Source organism: Manis pentadactyla, chromosome 12 (genome assembly GCF_030020395.1).
Source record: "Manis pentadactyla isolate mManPen7 chromosome 12, mManPen7.hap1, whole genome shotgun sequence".
In the NCBI taxonomy this organism is placed as follows: Eukaryota; Metazoa; Chordata; class Mammalia; order Pholidota; family Manidae; genus Manis; species Manis pentadactyla.
The window spans coordinates 20,000,787-20,021,558 of NC_080030.1; the positions used below are offsets into that span (position 1 = coordinate 20,000,787).

The window sequence follows — 20,772 nt, forward strand, 5'->3', positions numbered from 1 at the left end:
AGGATTTTATTCTTAATTTTAAGATTTTTATTCCAAACTACTTTCTCCAAGTAATATTTGCAATATCTGAAACCTAAGGACTGTGTGCGGTGTCTCATGCATGCTGGCACCTCAGCAGGAGTCGTGGCCACTCCTGCTCCATGGCTGCCTGCTCCTGCACATGTTAGAATGCCTGCGCACCTGTGCCTTCCCACACTACTCATGCCAGCACCCCATCCAGGGCTGATGATGCCTGAGTACACGTCTCCCTGTGCACTTCTGCAGTTCTATGTTCAACTGAGGTCTAGAAAGGCAGGACTGCACCAGGGAACAGTACCTGGGAAGAGTCCAGAGGAGAAGTTAGGATGGGGGTTTATAAGCCAGTGTTCCACCCATTCCATTAAGTTTGTGTTGGACATGAGAGCACCTGAGACCATAGTAAACACTGTCCAACTTCTCGCAATTCATGTTATTTTCCTCCCAGTATTACATGAGCATACTGGCATGCACAAGAAGATGTAAACTGCACAGCTGGGGTCATAAGAGACTGGGTAAGCAAAAGCAGATATCTCTTATGTGACACAGGAAAGAGGAAAAGAGGTTGGAGATGTGTCTGCCATTAAGGGAATCCATTCTCCTGACACTGAGAGCAGAAGTCAATAGCATGATGGGGATTCTCAAAGTTCCCATAGTCCTGCCTATCACAGACCATATCCATGAGGACGAGGCCTAGGTTCTCCAGCATGCGGGGCCTTGGGTCAAACAATTCACCATTCTTCATGGAAGCAGGCTGAGCACACAGTCCACTCCCCAGTATAGGCAGTGGCTCTAGGAGAGAACTGTTTAATTCTCTGCAAACTGTGTTCTTGAAATAATTCACATGTTTCTGCATGATTGGAAATTTCATTGACCTTACTTTTCTAATAATGACCCACTGTGCTCCTGGGGCACAGAGCAAATGATTTTCACTCCATAAAGTTCCTTCAGAGCAGAGAGGAGCTTGGGGCTTGGGGAATGAGGACTTGGACTAGGACAGAATGAGGAAGAGCCACACAGCAAGTGTCAGGTGTCTAAGAACTAGGCCAGGCATCATTTCATCATTGGGGTCTTCATTTGGAGGTAGGGGGGGAAATAACTGCTCGGCCTGAGATGAGGATGCCTAGAGTGAATTAAGCACCAGAGAGAAGAGACAAAGAGGGGAAAGCGTCTGCTGAGGTGCAACCCCACAGCCAAGGAAGGCTTCAGGTCCTACTTCTTTATGCCTAGGACCCTGGAGAGACTTTGCATTGCGGACAACCTAGTAAATGCCTTGTGATGCAGTGATAGTGCTGGCCACCGGGTTTAAGGAGGCCTCCTGTGCCAGTGGTGCCCAATGGTGAGTTGAGTTTTGTTTACACAGCTGGAGCAACTGTGGGTAAGAGTCATACAGAGGTCATTGTAGCCATGCCCTTGCTCAAAATAACAAGAATTTCATTCGTTTTTTTATGGCTGAGTGTTATTGCATACATATCTCTCTCTCTCTCTCTCTCTCTCTCTCTCTATATATATATATATATATATATATATACACACATATATATATGTCTCTGCCATTAAGGGATATACACACACACACATATACATATATACATTTTCATAATGCATACATCCACTGATGGACTTTTAGTTTGTTTCGATATATTGGCCATTATAACTAATGCTGTAATGAACATGGGTGTGCATATATCTTTTCAAATTCAAATTTGTATTCTTGCATTCTCACATAAATACCCAGATGTGGAACTACTGGATTTTATGGCAGTTCTATTTTTAATTCTTTGAGGATCTTCCATATCATTTAACATATTGACTATACTAATTTACTTTCCCACCAATAAGGCATGACTTCACTTTTCTCTGCATCCTCACCAACACTTGTGATTTCTGGTATAATGGGTAATAGCCATTCTAACAGGTGTGGGGTGATATATCATTGTTGTTTTTATTTTCATTTCCTGGAGATTAGTGATGTTGAGTACCTCCTTGTGTTCCTGTTGGCCATCTGTATTTCATTGGAATAATGTCTATTCAGGTCCTCTGCCCATTTTTGAAACATTGGATTGTTTGAAGTTTTTTTTCTGTTGAGTTATATAGGTTCTTTATATATTTAGGATAGTTTTCCATTATCAAATATAAGATTTGTAAGTATTGTCTTCAATTTAGTAGGTTCAGTTTCCATTTATTGATGGTTTCCTTAGCTGTACACATGTAGACATGACTTTTTGGATATTTTTGCTTTTCTTTTTTTTATTTTGGTAATCAGACTCTATAAATCATTGTCAAAACCTATGTCAAAGAGCTGACCACTTACTGCTTTCTTCAAGGAATTTTATGGTTTCAGAGATTACTTTCAACTCTTTAATCCATTTTGAGATAATTTTTGTGTGTAACCTAAGATAATGGTCCAGTTTCATGCTTTTGCATATGCTGATCCAGGTTTCCCAACACCATTGACTAAACAGACTACCACTTCCAAACTGTATGTTCCTGTCACATTTGTCATAACTTAATTAACCATATATGTGCCAATTTATTTCTGGGTTTTCTATTCTGTTCTATTGATTTATGTGATTTTTATGCCAATATCATATTGTTTGGGTTGCTGTAGTTTTGAAATATAGTTTGCAATCAGGGAGCATAAAAACTCATTCTTGCCTTCTCTTTTTCAAGATTGTTTTGGTTATTCCAGATACTTGTGGTTCCATACAATTTTTAGGAATATTTTTTCTTTTTCTTTTTAAAAATGATGCTTGCATTTTGATGGGGAGTGCACTGAATCTGTCAATCGCTTTGGATAGTATGGACATTTTAATAATGTTAATTCCTCCAATCAAGTCATTATTTTTTAAATTTTATTGTAGTTGATATGCAATATTATATTGGTTTCAAATATACACAACACAGTTTTTAAAGTTATATACATTATTAAATCTCTACCCGAAGTAGTAGTTACTGGCAACATAGCAAGAAGTTACAGACCCGTTGACCATATTCTCAATGTTGTACATCTACCCTGGTGACTAATTTATATTATGATTGCAATATTGTGCCTCTTTAGCCCCTTCACCTATTTTGCCACTCACCCCAAACCCTCTGTCCTAGTAACAACCAGTCACTTTTCAGCATCTATGAGTCTACTGCTGTTTTGTTGTTTTGATTTTATTTTGTTTTTGATTCAATGAATAAGTGAAATCATATATTTGTCTTTCTATGCCTGGCATATTTTACATAACATAATACCCTCTAGGTCCATCCATGTTGCTGTAAATAGCAGGATTTCTTTTTTATGGCTGAATGATATTCCATTGTATATACATACCATGAATTCTTTATGCATTTATCTACTGATGGATACTTTTTTATGCTTCCATATCATGGATATTATAAAAAATGTGACAGTAACAATACGAGGGCATATATCTTTTCAAATCAGATGTTTTGTATTCTTTGGGTAAATTCCTAGGAGTGGTATTACTGGGTCATATGACACTTCTAATTTTTCTTTTCTGAGGAACCTCCATACTGTTTTCCTAAGCAGCTGCAACAAAATGTGCTTAATTAAAGCTAAAATAATTAATTCAGAGACTAAAATTCAGTTTCCTCTCAAAAATATAGGATAAATATCTGTGTTACATTTCTACTACTGCTGTAAAAGTTACCATATTCAAGGATTAAAAAGAATAAATTTTGTGTTTATACAGAGGATTAAAGCCTAATTTGGCTGCCCAGAAAATGAACTAAGATACGATATTAAGAAGAAGTTCCAACGTTAACATACTCTGGAAGAGTCATTCCAGAAGATGATCATCAAAAATCATCAACAAAGATCCTGGCGATGTTGCTGTTGTAGCTGCATTCATCCCACTGGTTCCTGGAATTGCCATTGGAATGAAGAAAGAGATATCTTAGCTGGCCTGTGCATACAGTAAAATGACAAATTTGACTGGATCTATACTGTTGGAACTCAACCAAGAATTAGGAGAAGTGCAAGTTGCAGTGCTCCAAAATCTTGAGACTACAGACTGTCTACTGTTAAAAGAACATATGGAATGTGAACAGTTCCCAGGAATGTGTTGTTTTAAATTGTCTGATTTTTCTCAAACTATTCAAATTCAGTTAGACAATATCCATCATATCATTGATAAGTTTTCACAAATGCTTAGGGTGCCTAACTGATTTTCTTGGTTTCACTGGATATGGCTGGTAATTGTAGGTCTGCTTTGGTTATGTAACTGTATTCCTATTATGTTAATGTGTGTGCACAATTTAATTAGTAGTTTAAAACCTATACATGCTTAAGTTACTCTACAAGGAGATACATCAAAGAAATAACCAATCTTCCCATGTTTTCTTCCATCTGCTACTTCTATAGCTTTTCTTCTTCCTTCCTAATTACAACCCTTAAGTAGAATTTGTTCAGCATGTAAGAACTTGTTCATTGTGCTTCAGAAGATCAGAGACTGATGAAAATTAGGCTTGGGGTGGATTAATGATTGTGCATTGAGTCCCCTGTACAGAATTTTATTGTTGTTAACTATTAACAACCATTTGATCAATAAATATGAAAGATGCCCTCTCAAAAAAAAGAATAAATTTATATTATTTTTCTTTCAAGTGTGAGAACCTGAAATAAGCCCCAGTGTGCTAAGATCAAGATGTCTTCAGGGCCCAGTTCCTCCTGGAGGCTCCAGGAATGAATTCATGTCCTTTCCTATAATTCCAGATTCTAGTAGCCACAAGCATTCTTTGGCTCATCTTTTCTGCATCTTCAAAGACAGATGTTGAATCTGCATATATCTATGATTCCAACTACTCAACTTCTTATCTCTATCTGGTTCTTCCTTCCTCTTCCACATTCAGAAGACTATGGAGATTACACTGGTCCCCCCTTCATTTAAAAAAATTACATATGCAAAGTTTCTAGGGAAAATAATGTGGACATCTCTAAGAGACTCTAATTCTATGTATGATAAAGTCTTACAAAAGCATTTTATTTGGTGTTAATCAATAGCCCTTAAATAAAAGAAACAAACAATTTGATAGAGCCTCTGGAATGAGGGGATACACATTTGTTCAAAATTTTATGCAAACAATTTTTTTGTGAAGACCTACAACTACCTGCCCCTCACTCTCTCACAGCACCACAGCCTTGCTACTCAAAGAATGAGCTGTAGGCTGGTGCCTGCAGCATCAAAATCTCATGGAATGTGTTGGAAATGTTGAACCCCTGGGTCCACTAGCACCTGCCAAGTAAGAACCTGTATATGTACTAGAATTCTTGGTGATTCATTTGCACAGTGAAATTGGAGAAACACTGGTCTAGAATAGATTTCCTTACATCTTAAATTTGAGATTTAAGACAGGATAATTATTTGTATTGAGAGCTTACCTAGTCATTATAGGTGCTTAGCAGCATCCTTAAGACATTGAAAAATATGCCCAGGAAAAAAAATTCTTCTCCGGTTTGGAACTACTGACATAGTTTGAAAACTGGAGGCATCCTGACAGAATCCGATCAATGCCAATTACTTTCTCTGATGATAACTTCAAGCAGATCATGAATCTTCAATCCCCATCTCTGCAATTGGGGATGGAGTTCATAATACTGCTCCCACACAGAATGAGCTCATAAAAATTAAATCCTATAAGATGATAAACTCAAATTATAAGCCATAAAATTATATAAATACATCTCATAATTAACAAAGTCTCCATAATGTGGGACTAACTATGTGACCATTTCTAACTTCTGATATAAATATGATCCCTCATTAGTTTGACAAAATATCAATAAGCCAAAGAATGTAGTGCCCAAGGTTTTATTTTATTGTAAAACAGTTCTCTCCTCTTTGCAGAAGAAGTGAGAATCACTTTTCTGGATATCAGGGGTTGTGTTCCCAGCACAAGTCAATACTTTGAGAATCTCAGACCTTTGAGAGACTTTAGCTAAGGGATGTGCTCAGGTGCTGAGTGATTAGACCTCTGAAATGAAGGAGAATTCATGGAGAGTGACAAAAAAAGATTCATTTGACTTCTTTCATGGTCTCCTGTGAACACAGAATAAGCAGGAAAATTTCCCATTCTGTTCTGATCAGAAACCCACAGGGAAATTAAGTTCTCAGAGGTTGGAGTAACCATGGAAACGATACCTAATGTGCAGATATAAGGAGCACTAAATATCTTCTTTGCTGCAGTCACTCTGTTTATGCAACTCTGGGCTGCACAGGGCATGGTAGTTTCTGTTAGAGGCCTAAGTCTGGCTCAGAAACCAATGTTTGACACCTTCCTGCAGTCTTGTCTGAGGACAGAGCTTCAGTCTCCATCATCAGTCATCCAAGGAGGGGTTTTGACTTTCACACAAAGACCTTCCTCTCATAGATTCCATCCAGGTGTGTCTGTAGTAGTTGAAAATGATTATCTGAGGTCACCAGAGACCTTAACCAGCCTAGCCAGAGACAAAAGTTGGCCATGGTTTTCTTTTTTACTTGGTTAACTGGCTAAATTTATAATGAATTTATATAATACGTTAAATAGAGAGGCATCCACTGTGCTCAGCAATACAAGGGTCATTGTTGAGAAGTGAAGTGGAGAGAATTCCAGTTGTATGACAGTGTAGAATGAGTAGGAAGCATAAAGTGATCTCAGTGAAATGAGAAAATATCCAAGAAGTTTTCCAGGCAATTAGAAGTAGGAAAATGGAGTTTTAGGTCTGGAAGAGTGTGCAGTGAGGTGAGGACATTTAAAAAATTAAGGGTATATTTGAGTATTCTTTGTATTCATTAAAAAGATCCAGACTAATGGATGTAGATAACACTTTGCAACAGCAGTTTTGACAATTACATTTCACAGTATTACTTTTTCACATTGGATATTCACTTAAAATTTATTTGATGAGTCTAAATTGAAATGTCAACATGTTCCATTTTGTGATTATTTCATTACTGTTGCTACTACATGTATTTTGGGGTTTGTTTGCCTTTCACTTTGTCTATGGTAATTGACTGCAAGTTCTTCACTTATGTTTTTATTATGATTGCATACTTTGAAGCAAAGATTGGAGGTTTTTTCATGAATGTTGTTGTTTAGCATTTAATTATTTTACTTACATAGATGTATTGGGGATGATGCAGGAAAATTTTGTGTGATAATTCAATAAGTGAGTCATACTGAGTCCACTCTACAATTGTGTTTTAACACAGAAATTTCTTGTGCATATTTTTAAAAATCACCTTTTATATATAATGTGTTATTGTACATCTGTTTTCCTTGTTTTTACCTTTTGATTTTTGTGGTAAGAAATATTTTTTAGAACAATCATGACTTCTTTGTGGAAGACATTCTTTGTATTCAAGTAATAATATCTATCGTTACATAAACATATTTTATTTCATTTACTTTTATATAGGAAGAAGTTGGAAGCTTAGATGCTTCCTCCACTGCTTTTTAAAAAGTGTATTTTTATATTTTTCATTTCCAGGTCTTGGTCAATGTAACCTTTAACTAGAGTCCCATGTTGATGTGATTAAATTATTGTGATTTTATATCTTTTTCTTCAGAAGTTAGTCTAATATTTTTATTCTATTTCATTGAATATAGTTATCGGAGTTCATTGTTCTTAACCTTGTTTATATTAACTGCCATGCTTTTTCTTTTTGAATTCTCATTTCCTTACTTTTTCCCTTTACAAATATTCACAATCATGAATCCATAAACAAGGACCTAAAAACATGAGGTCCTGCTCTTTTGGATGTTATATGATAATGGAGAAGTCCAAGTTCAGTGAAATAACTGACATGATTTCCTCAGGGATAAATCATATGAAGAAAGATTATAAATTGTCAAGGAAGCTTCAGGATTTTCTATAATATCTGGGGAGGCCTTTGCATTTTAGAGGAGAACAGAACCATGGCTAGGGTGTACTTATTGGATGTTATAAATGACATAAAATTCCCAAACCCAAAACAACAGAGGAAACAATGCCTCAAAGAAAAGAGAGAAGCGCCAATACATCTGCTACTGGGCCACATAAAAAAAAAGTGTGGTCAATAAATGGGAATCACAATTAGACCAGGGGCTGACCTGACCAGCATAACGGGGCAAGCAGAGCAGTGAGCCTGTGGTCCCTGAAATCGGGGGTCACAGCAGAACCCACACTGGCTGCCTGCTCTCTCTGAGCCTGGCTCCGATTGGGCTTTTCATTCATATTGCTTTTCCCTCAAAAGGCAAGAGTTAATCTTTGTAATCTTACATTTACTACAGTAGATTCCAGACTTTATTTACTATTTCCCAGAGTAAAACAGACTTTTCACGTTGTAACAAATTATGCTTGCACTTACACAAACCAAGAAATACAAATATATGCATGCACACACAAAAGTGTGCAAATGAACACAGAAAATTTTTAAATGACTTCGTAGGTATCCTTATGATGTATGATGCACCCTGGTATTTTATTTTGTGCCTTATTTATTCTAGTCTACTTAATTTTTTTTTCTTTTTAAATAATTATTTTTTATTGAAGGGTAGTTGATGCACAGTATTACATTACATTAGTTTCAAGTGTACAACACAGTGGTAGAACATTTATATACATAATTCGAGGTTCCAGCTATCACCCTACCAAGCTGTTACAATATCTTGACTATATTCCTTATGCTATACATTACATCCCGGTTACTTATTTATTTTACCATTGGAAGTCTGTCCTTTTTTTTTTTTTTTTTTTTTTTTTTTTTTGTGAGGGCATCTCTCATATTTATTGATCAAATGGTTGTTAACGACAATAAATTTCTGTATAGGGGAGTCAATGCTCAATGCACAATCATTAATCCACCCCAAGCCTAATTTTCGTCAGTCTCCAATCTTCTGAGGCATAACAAACAAGTTCTTACATGTAGAACAAATTCTTACATAATGAATAAGTTACATGGTGAACAGTACAAGGGCAGTCATCACAGAAACTTTTGGTTTTGCTCATGCATTATGAACTCTAAACAGTCAGTTCAAATATGAATACTCATTTGGTTTTTATACTTGATTTATATGTGGATACCACATTTCTCTCTTTATTATTATAATTTTTAATAAAATGCTGAAGTGGTAGGTAGATACAAGATAAAGGTAGAAAACATAGTTTAGTGTTGTAAGAGAGCAAATGTAGATGATCAGGTGTGTGCCTGTAGACTATGTGTTAATCCAAGCTAGACCAGGGCAATAAAACATCCACGTATGCAGAAGATTTCTCTCAGAACAGGGGGGGTGAGGTTCTAAGCCTCACCTCTGTTGATCCCCAATTTCTCACCTGATGGCCCCCCTGTGACTGTGCCTGTCTTAGGTTGTTCCTCCCTTGAGGAATCTTACCCGTCTCTGGCTAACCAGTCATCTTCCGGGGCCATACAGGGAAATGTAGAGTTGGTAAGTGAGAGAGAAGCCTTATTGTTTGAAAAGGTTAGCTTTTTACTTCTTTGCATATTTATGCCCTGTGGCTTCTATGCCCAGCATTTGTCTTGAGGTATCTTTACCACTTGGAAGAATTATGATACTCGGTAAATTTGATATGAGGCACGAATTCTATTTAAGGGTTGTAATTAGGAAGGAAGAAGAAAAGCTATAGAAGTAGCAGGCGGAAGAAAACATGGGAAGATTGATTATTTCTTTGACATATCTTCTTGTAGAGTAACTTCAGCATGTATAGGTTTTAAGCTACTACTTAAATTGCGCACACACATTAACATAATAGGAGTATAGTTACATGACCAAAGCATATCTGTAATTACCAGCCATCTCCAGTGAAACCAAGAAAACCATTAAGGCACCTTAGGCATTTGTGAAAACTTATCTATGATATGGTGGATATTGTCCAACTGAACTTGAACAGTCTGAGAGAAATGAGACCAATTAAAACAACCCATTCCTGGGGAGTGTTCACATGCCATATGTTCTTTTAACAGTAAATAGTCTGTAGTTGTAAGATTTTGGAGCGCTACAATTTGCACTTCTCCAAATTCTTGGTTGAGTTCCAACAGTATAGCTCCAGTCAAATTTGTTGTTTTACTGTATGCACAGGCCAGCTTAGATATCTCCTTCCTCATTCCCATGGCAAGTCCAGGAACTGGTGGGATGAGTGCATCTACTGCTGTAGCAGTGCATGGATCTTTGTTGGGGTTTTTTGATGATCATCTTCTGGCATGAGTCTTCCAGAGAGTGCAGATGTTGGAAGTTCTTTTTCATGTCGTATCTTAGTTCATTTTCGGGGTAGCCCAATTAGGCTTTGATCCTCTGTATAAACACAAACAGACCCTTTGCCTACACTTTTATATGCCCTTTATACCCTTGTGTAGAACTCGTTGGAGGTTACCACACAGGAACTGCCCTTTTTTTTTTTTTGCTTTGTTTTTGGTATCACTAATCTACACTTACATGACGAATATTATGTTTACTAGGCTCTCCCCTATACCAGGTCTCCCCTATAAACCCCTTTACAGTCACTGTCCATCAGCATAGCAAAATGTTGTAGAATCACTACTTGCCTTCTCTGTGTTGTACAGCCCTCCCTTTTCTCCTACCCCCCCATGTATGTTAATCTTAATACCCCCCTACTTCTCCCCCCCTTATCACTCCCTACCCACCCATCCTCCCCAGTCCCTTTCCCTTTGGTACCTGTTAGTCCATTCTTGAGTTCTGTGATTCTGCTGCTGTTTTGTTCCTTCAGTTTTTCCTTTGTTCTTATATTCCACAGATAAGTGAAATCATTTGGTATTTCTCTTTCTCCGCTTGGCTTGTTTCACTGAGCATAATACCCTCCAGCTCCATCCATGTTGCTGCAAATGATTGGATTTTCCCTTTTCTTATGGCTGAGTAGTATTCCATTGTGTATATGTACCACATCTTCTTTATCCATTCATCTATCGATGGACATTTAGGTTGCTTCCAATTCTTGGCTATTGTAAATAGTGCTGCGATAAACATAGGGGTGCATCTGTCTTTCTCAAACTTGATTGCTGCGTTCTTAGGGTAAATTCCTAGGAGTGCAATTCCTGGGTCAAATGGTAAGTCTGTTTTGAGCATTTTGATGTACCTCCATACTGCTTTCCACAATGGTTGAACTAACTTACATTCCCACCAGCAGTGTAGGAGGGTTCCCCTTTCTCCACAGCCTCGCCAACATTTGTTGTTGTTTGTCTTTTGGATGGCAGCCATCCTTACTGGTGTGAGGTGATACCTCATTGTAGTTTTGATTTGCATTTCTCTGATAATTAGCGATGTGGAGCATCTTTTCATGTGTCTGTTGGCCATCTGTATTTCTTTTTTGGAGAACTGTCTGTTCAGTTCTTCTGCCCATTTTTTAATTGGGTTATTTGTTTTTTGTTTGTTGAGGCGTGTGAGCTCTTTATATATTCTGGACGTCAAGCCTTTATCGGATGTGTCATTTTCAAATATATTCTCCCATACTGTAGGGATCCTTCTTGTTCTATTGATGGTGTCTTTTGCTGTACAGAAGCTTTTCAGCTTAATATAGTCCCACTTACTCATTTTTGCTGTTGTTTTCCTTGCCCGGGGAGATATGTTCAAGAAGAGGTCACTCATGTTTATGTCTAAGAGGTTTTCGCCTATGTTTTCTTCCAAGAGTTTAATGGTTTCATGGCTTACATTCAGGTCTTTGATCCATTTTGAGTTTACTTTTGTATATGGGGTTAGACAATGGTCCAGTTTCATTCTCCTACATGTAGCTGTCCAGTTTTGCCAGCACCACCTGTTGAAGAGACTGTCATTTCGCCATTGTATGTCCATGGCTCCTTTATCAAATATTAATTGACCATATATGTCTGGGTTAATGTCTGGATTCTCTAGTCTGTTCCATTGGTCTGTGGCTCTGCTCTTGTGCCAGTACCAAATTGTCTTGATTACTATGGCTTTATAGTAGAGCTTGAAGTTGGGGAGTGAGATCCCCCCTACTTTATTCTTCTTTCTCAGGATTGCTTTGGCTATTCGGGGTCTTTGGTGTTTCCATATGAATTTTTGAATTATTTGTTCCAGTTCATTGAAGAATGTTGCTGGTAGTTTCATAGGGATTGCATCAAATCTGTATATTGCTTTGGGCAGGATGGCCATTTTAACGATATTAATTCTTCCTAGCCATGAGCATGGGATGAGTTTCCATCTGTTAGTGTCCCCTTTAATTTCTCTTAAGAGTGACTTGTAGTTTTCAGAGTATAAGTCTTTCACTTCTTTGGTTAGGTTTATTCCTAGGTATTTTATTTTTTTGGATGCAATTGTGAATGGAGTTGTTTTCCTGATTTCTCTTTCTGTTGGCTCGTTGTTAGTATATAGGAAAGCCACAGATTTCTGTGTGTTGATTTTGTATCCTGCAACTTTGCTGTATTCCGATATCAGTTCTAGTAGTTTTGGGGTGGAGTCTTTAGGGTTTTTTATGTACAGTATCATGTCATCTGCAAATAGTGACAGTTTAACTTCTTCTTTACCAATCTGGATTCCTTGTATTTCTTTATTTTGTCTGATTGCCGTGGCTAGGACCTCCAGTACTATGTTAAATAACAGTGGAGAGAGTGGGCATCCCTGTCTGGTTCCCGATCTCAGCGGAAATGCTTTCAGCTTCTCACTGTTCAATATAATGTTGGCTGTGGGTTTATCATAGATGGCCTTTATTATGTTGAGGTACTTGCCCTCTATTCCCATTTTGCTGAGAGTTTTTAACATGAATGGATGTTGAACTTTGTCAAATGCTTTTTCAGCATCTATGGAGATGATCATGTGGTTTTTGTCTTTCTTTTTGTTGATGTGGTGGATGATGTTGATGGACTTTCGAATGTTGTACCATCCTTGCATCCCTGGGATGAATCCCACTTGGTCATGGTGTATGATCCTTTTGATGTAGTTTTGAATTCGGTTTGCTAATATTTTGTTGAGTATTTTTGCATCTACGTTCATCAGGGATATTGGTCTGTAGTTTTCTTTTTTGGTGGGGTCTTTGCCTGGTTTTGGTATTAGGGTGATGTTAGCTTCATAGAATGAGTTTGGGAGTATCCCCTCCTCCTCTATATTTTGGAAAACTTTAAGGAGAATGGGTATTATGTCTTCCCTGTATGTCTGATAAAATTCCGAGGTAAATCCATCTGGCCCGGGGGTTTTGTTCTTTGGTAGTTTTTTGATTACCACTTCAATTTCGTTGCTGGTAATTGGTCTGTTTAGATTTTCTGTTTCTTCCTGGGTCAATCTTGGAAGGTTATATTTTTCTAGGAAGTTGTCCATTTCTCCTAGGTTTCCCAGCTTGTTAGCATATAGGTTTTCATAGTATTCTCCAATAATTCTTTGCATTTCCGTGGGGTCCGTCGTGATTTTTCCTTTCTCGTTTCTGATACTGTTGATTTGTGTTGACTCTCTTTTCTTCTTAATAAGTCTGGCTAGAGGCTTATCTATTTTGTTTATTTTCTCGAAGAACCAGCTCTTGGTTTCATTGATTTTTGCTATTGTTTTATTCTTCTCAATTTTATTTATTTCTTCTCTGATCTTTATTATGTCCCTCCTTCTGCTGACCTTAGGCCTCATCTGTTCTTCTTTTTCCAATTTTGATAATTGTGACATTAGACCACTCATTTGGGATTGCTCTTCCTTTTTTAAATATGCTTGGATTGCTATATACTTTCCTCTTAAGACTGCTTTTGCTGTGTCCCACAGAAGTTGTGGCTTAGTGTTGTTGTTGTCATTTGTTTCCATATATTGCTGGATCTCCATTTTGATTTGGTCATTGATCCATTGATTATTTAGGAGCGTGTTGTTAAGCCTCCATGTGTTTGTGAGCCTCTTTGCTTTCTTTGTACAGTTTATTTCTAGTTTTATGCCTTTGTGGTCTGAAAAGTTGGTTGGTAGGATTTCAATCTTTTGGAATTTTCTGAGGCTCTTTTTGTGGCCTAGTATGTGGTCTATTCTGGAGAATGTTCCATGTGCATTTGAGAAGAATGTGTATCCCGCTGCTTTTGGATGTAGAGTTCTATAGATGTCTATTAGGTCCATCTGCTCTACTGTGTTGTTCAGTGCTTCCCTGTCCTTACTTATTTTCTGCCCAGTGGATCTATCCTTTGGGGTGAGTGGTGTGTTGAAGTCTCCTAGAATGAATGCATTGCAGTCTATATCCCCCTTTAGTTCTGTTAGTATTTGTTTCACATATGCTGGTGCTCCTGTGTTGGGTGCATATATATTTAGAACGGTTATATCCTCTTGTTTGACTGAGCCCTTTATCATTATGTAGTGTCCTTCTTTATCTCTTGTTACTTTCTTTGTTTTGAAGTCTATTTTGTCTGATATTAGTACTGCAACCCCTGCTTTCTTCTCACTGTTGTTTGCTTGAAATATGTTTTTCCATCCCTTGACTTTTAGTCTGTACATGTCTTTGGGTTTGAGGTGAGTTTCTTGTAAGCAGCATATAGATGGGTCTTGCTTTTTTATCCATTCTGTTACTCTGTGTCTTTTGATTGGTGCATTCAACCCATTAACATTTAGGGTGACTATTGAAAGATATGTACTTATTGCCATTGCAGGCTTTAAATTCGTGGTTACCAAAGGTTCAAGGTTAGCCTCTTTAGTATCTTACTGCCTAACTTAGCTCGCTTATTGAGCTGTTATATACACTATCTGGAGATTCTTTTCTTCTCTCCCTTCTTGTTCCTCCTCCTCGATTCTTCATATGTTGGGTGTTTTGTGCTGTGCTCTTTCTAGGAGTGCTCCCATCTAGAGCAGTCCCTGTAAGATGTTCTGTAGAGGTGGTTTGTGGAAAGCAAATTCCCTCAGCTTTTGTTTGTCTGGGAATTGTTTAATCCCACCATCATATTTGAATGATAGTCGTGCTGGATACAGTATCCTTGGTTCAAGGCCCTTCTGTTTCATTGTATTAAATATATCATGCCATTCTCTTCTGGCCTGTAGGGTTTCTGTTGAGAAATCTGACGTTAGCCTGATGGGTTTCCCTTTATAGGTGACCTTTTTCTCTCTAGCTGCCTTTAACACTCTTTCCTTGTCCTTGATCTTTGCCATTTTAATAATTATGTGTCTTGGTGTTGCCCTTCTTGGATCCTTTCTGTTGGGGGTTCTGTGTATTTCCATGGTCTGTTCGATTACTTCCTCCCCCAGTGTGGGGAAGTTTTCAGCAATTATTTCTTCTAAGATACTTTCCATCTCTTTTCCTCTCTCTTCTTCTTCTGGGACCCCTATAATACGGATATTGTTCCTTTTGGATTGGTCACACAGTTCTCTTAACATTGTTTCATTCCTGGAGATCCTTTTGTCTCTCTCTATGTCAGCTTCTATGCGTTCCTGTTCTCTGATTTCAATTCCATCAATGGCCTCTTGCATTCTATCCATTCTGCTTATAAACCCTTCCAGAGTTTGTTTCATTTCTGCGATCTCCTTTCTGGCATCTGTGATCTCCTTCCGGACTTCATCCCATTTCTCTTGCGTATTTCTCTGCATCTCTGTCAGCATGTTTATGATTCTTATTTTGAGTTCTTTGTCAGGAAGACTGGTTAGGTCTGTCTCCTTCTCTGGTGTTGTCTCTGTGATCTTTGTCTGCCTGTAGCTTTGCCTTTTCATGGTGATAGGAATAGTCTGTAGAACTGGGACGAGTGACGGCTGGAAGGACTTCCTTTCTTGTTGGTTTGTGGCCCTCCTCTCCTGGGAGAACAGCGACCTCTAGTGGCTTGTGCTGCGCAGCTGCCCGCAGACAGGGTTTCTGCTTCCTGTCAGCTGCTATGGAGTTAATCTCCGCTGTTGCTGTGGGCGTGGCCTGGCTCTGGCAGCTACTCCAAAATGGTGGAGTCGAGTTGGAGCAGGAGATGCTGGGAGGGTATTTATCTCCGTAAGGGGCCTCCCTGCTCCCTGCAGCCCAGGGGTTAGGGTGCCCAGAGATCCCGGATTCCCTACCTCTGGATTAAGTGACCCGCCCTGCCCCTTTAAGACTTCCAAAAAGCACCCGCCAAAACAAAACAACGCCCACCAAAAAAAAAAAAAAAAAAAAAAGGTGGTCGTTCGTTTTTCTTTATTCTCCGGTGCCAGCCTCAGGCCTCTGCTCATCGGTCTTTCTGCCCTGTTTCCCTAGTATTGGGGTCCCTATCCCTTTAAAACTCCCAAAAACGCTCGCCAAAATAAAACAGCAAAAAAGCAAAAAAAAAATGGTCGCGCGCTTTTCTTATGCCCTCAGTCGCCCAGCCTCCATTGCCTGCTCACTGTTCTTGCTGCCCTGTTTTCCTAGTATCGAGCGCCCTGCACTCTGGCCCGAATGGCGGGGGCTGGGTGCTCGGCAGCCCTGTGCTCCGTCTCCCTCCCGCTCTGCCTGCTCGTCTCCCGCTGGGAGCTGGGGGGAGGGGCGCTCGGCTCCCGCCGGGCCGGGGCTTGTATCTTACCCCCTTCCCGAGGCGCTGGGTTCTCTCAGGTGCGGATGTGGTCTGGATGTTGTCCTGTGTCCTCTGGTCTTTATTCTAGGAAGGGTTGTCTTTGTTATATTTTCATAGATATATGTGTTTTTGGGAGGAGATTTCCGCTGCTCTGCTCACGCCGCCATCTTCTGCCCCTCTAGTCTACTTAATTTTTACAACCCATAGTCTGACACCCCAATGGGTACCAATCTCAGATTATGGAAAACATTCCCCTTGCATGTACTCCATACCCATGTTTGTATTTCTATGCGTCTTTACTTTCATCATTGGCATTTTCTATAAGAAAATGTTCTCTCATTCCTTCATGCAGTATATATTGATTCAGCTACTCTTCCTAACGAACTCTGCTAACCCTGGTATGGAGGGGTTGGTGAGAATGTATAACATTGATACATGCCTCAGTTCAATCACAGTTTAGGAGGAAAAAAATTGGAATTAAAAAAACCCCAAAAAATGATAGCCACTACATCTAAACTCACTACATAAGGAAGTGTCCTTTTCCTGTGGGAATGTAAAGGGGAGAAAGGATCCAGGCATTCTGACAAAGGAGATGGAGATTTAAAGATGGGGTGGTGTGAAAACATCCAGAGAGACCTGTGGGCAAGGCTCCAGGCAGAGGGAAGCAGGCGTACAGAGACAACACTGAGGCTGCAGCATCAGGTGAAAGAAAGTCAAGTTCAGTGTTTGGGAGATCAGTGAGTGCAGAGGCAGGACAGCGTGAGGATGAAGCTGGCATAAGTTTCCCTGATGTCTACCCTGATGTTGGAAGGTACAGAATTTGGGCTTCATTCTCTACTAGGGAGACTTTCAACGGGGCAGTTTAAATCAGGGAAGTTGATCACCCTTGGAACACAGAAATATCTGTCTGAGTTGATATGAATATTAGCTAGAGGGGTACCAGCTGAGGTAGATGAGAGACACAACATGGAATTGAAATCAGGCTGTGAAGAAAGGACAGACAGATGGGAAATAAATGAAGGCACTGGGGAGATAGAAGAAAAAATCACCCTTCTCTCATCAGCAGGGATAGGTAAGAACTAATGTTACACTTTGAACTAACAGAAAGGAACTATATGATTTCCTTTGAAAGTATACTGAATAAACCTGTCCACCACTATAGGAGGATGGATACCACTATCCCCACTTACTCAGGTGAGGATATTAACCTGGTAAATAGTTTAAAAAGCTCTCCACATTCAAACAGTTAATATGTGGTAGGATCAGAAATGCAAATTTGGTTTTCTGATTCCAGAATCTCTTATTTACTATCATATCAGGGTATTTCAACATTTCCTGTTTTAAAATCCCTTACAATCATATGTTATATATATGCTATTGTAAATGTTGGGTTGCTTCCATGTGCTTAGCTTTTTCTAAAGGGATATTCACTCTGTAATTTGTCTTGACCATAAATAAATCACTCCTTTTTCTTTAGGATAAATTGTCTTTTGCTGCTTTATTAGTTGTTCTGGACATCATAGGGATATAAGTGTATTTGGTATTTTGTGTATTGTGTATACAATTTGGTATAAGTGTATTGGCTCTATTACTTATCACAACCTCTCAGGTACCAGCTGAGCTACTTAATCCTTTACCCCATCATATTCATTTTTTCCTTTCTTTATGTTTTAACTGGTTTAAATGTTTCATTAAATGCAGAATGGTCATATTAAAATGGATCCCCGTGTTCACATGCCATGGAGACTCTGCCATTGGAACTGGGTGCTATTTCCATATTCTTTAGGTATAGGTCACCTGATGTAACAGCTTGAACAGAAATATTCCTTCCCTAAATACCACGGCTGGGGTGAGAAGATCTTGGTACAAAAATGGCCCCAGGGAGTCGTGGTGCACTGTGTGTGTTTCTGCTTTGTGGGGAACAGGAGTAGCTGGGCTCATTTATTCCTACAAGTGATCCTTAAAAGAAAGGTGAAAGAACATTAATCAGTACATGTAAGAAATAAGGGGATCCATTCTACTCAAAGGTTTGCTTGATAGCAAAAGTAATGAAGTTCTAGAACAAATAGACAATGGACTGCCTGTGTCTTGAAGTTTCAGCGGCAGGGAAGCCACCTCCTTCCTCAGCATCTTCTGACACCACGTCCTCTCATTCTCCCTCTTGCTCCTCCTCCTCATGACACTGTCTCCATTTTGAATCTTGCATATATATCAAAAATATCTTCCTCAGCCCTTTGCACTGGCTCTTTCTCTGCAGGGCACACTTCCCCAGATAATTGCATGTATCCCCATGTATCTTAAGGTCTCTATTCAAATGTCACCTTGTGTGCAGGTCTTCCCGAACTCTCAGTGAAAAGCAACACCCCATCCACTATATTTTATACTTTTTTCCCTTAGCAAGTCTCACCATCTCACATGATATATATTTATTTGCTTATATTCCTTCACCATGATTCTATTCTAGAGATTTTGTTAACATCCTATGCCCTTTAACTAGAAAATGGTCAGTACTTAACATATAATCCTCAACTGCATGAAATCATTTCTCATTAAAACTGTAATACATGACATCTTGGGGTAAAGGCTGACAGTGGGACAGGAATTCCTGGTCAGAAATATCAAAGAAGAATCCTTGAATGTGTTGAGAGTCATACAAATAACACATATTGATTATTTTGCTGTAATATATGATAAATTGTAGCATTTCAAATGTCAGGAATGCCCATTTGTGTGAAAATTAATTGTGATATTTTTTCATTCCTAGTTATCAGCACCACCACATGGGAGAAGGCAATGTTACATGAATTTCAAAATTTATTCTTCTGGGATTGTCAAACGAACCAGAAATGCAGGCCCTCATATTTGGGCTCTTCCTCTCCATGTACCTGATCACTGTGTTTGGAAACCTGATCATCATCCTCGCTGTGATATCAGACTCCCACCTCCACACCCCTATGTACTTCTTCCTCTCCAACCTGTCTTTTGTAGACATCTGTTTCACCACCACCACCATCCCAAAAATGCTAGTCACTATATGGACAGAAAGCAAAGTTATAACCTTTGCAGGCTGCATCAGCCAGATGTACCTCTACATACACTTGGCAGTGTTAGATGACTTTCTTCTCACTGTCATGGCCTATGACCGCTTTGTGGCCGTCTGCCACCCTCTGCACTACACGGTCATCATGAGTCCCCGGCTCTGTGGGCTGATGGTTCTGGTCTGCTGGGTCATAAGTGCCCTGCATTCCTTGTTAGAAATCTTAATGGTGTTACAATTGTCCTTCTGTAAAGACTTGGAAATCCCCCACTTCTTTTGTGAAATCAAACAGGTGATCCGGTTTGCCTGTTCTAACACCTCCCTTAATGACACCGTGATGTACGCAGCAGCAATGCTACTTGCTGGGGCTCCTCTAGCTGGTATAATTTACTCTTACTTGAAGGTCATTTCTGCCATATGTGGAATCTCATCAGCTCAGGGGAAGTATAAAGCATTTTCCACCTGTGCATCTCATCTCTCTGTTGTCTCCTTATATTACTGTTCAAGCCTAGGGGTGTACCTCAGCTCTGCTGCTACCTACAGTTCGCATTCAAGTGCAACAGCCTCAGTGATGTATGCCTTGGTCACACCCATGCTCAACCCCATCATCTACAGTCTAAGAAACAAAGACATAAAAGGGGCTCTGAAAAGAGTCCTTTGGATGGAAGGTGTCAAAATGCATATTGTTCTGGGGATGAAGTGCCCAAGATTTCAGGACTCAAAGCCTCAGGACCAGAAATGACTATTCCTGAATTAGTTTATGAAAGGAGAACTTTCTATTTCCTGAAATTTCCATTTCTTTCACTTCTACTTTATACAATTTAAGTAATTCAAGTTATTAAATTTTCTGATCTTTCTCACAGTTTCCCTTTTTCCTTTTTTTCCTTCCACCACACTTTTTTTCAACTGTAAATCACTAAATATTTGGAAATTCCCATTTATTTCTTGGGACAACATGGATATTTTAAGAAAAATTTTTTCCATAATGACAACATTATCATTATTCATTTTTTTACCCCTCACCCTAGCCTCAGATACACCTCACCGTTAGCCTGGAGATTAAAAGAACACTGACCCTAACCTTAATCAATAATGCTAACTCTAAGTAAAGCCATAAATCCACCCCAAACCTAACATAAACCTAATCCTAAACCTAGCTCTACATCCTAACTTCACTCTCACCAACACTTCACTGTTAGCTATAAATAAACTTAAACCTTCTCCTAAACAACCACCTTACCCTTACCCTAACAATATCCATTATTTCCTCCTAATTCTGAATTTAAACCTCACTTTAAATCTTGATATATCCTG

At 38.9% G+C, this 20,772-nt stretch overlaps 1 protein-coding gene across 1 annotated transcript; it reads left to right on the plus strand.

Moving 5' to 3' along the window:
• Positions 1-19,300: 19,300 nt before the first annotated feature.
• LOC130679757 (olfactory receptor 7A10-like) lies at positions 19,301-20,200 on the plus strand. The gene is made up of 2 exons (XM_057489198.1): positions 19,301-19,652; positions 19,938-20,200. The coding sequence occupies exons 1-2, from the start codon at positions 19,301-19,303 to the stop codon at positions 20,198-20,200; spliced, it is 615 nt and encodes a 204-aa protein (XP_057345181.1).
• The last annotated feature ends 572 nt before the right edge of the window (positions 20,201-20,772 follow it).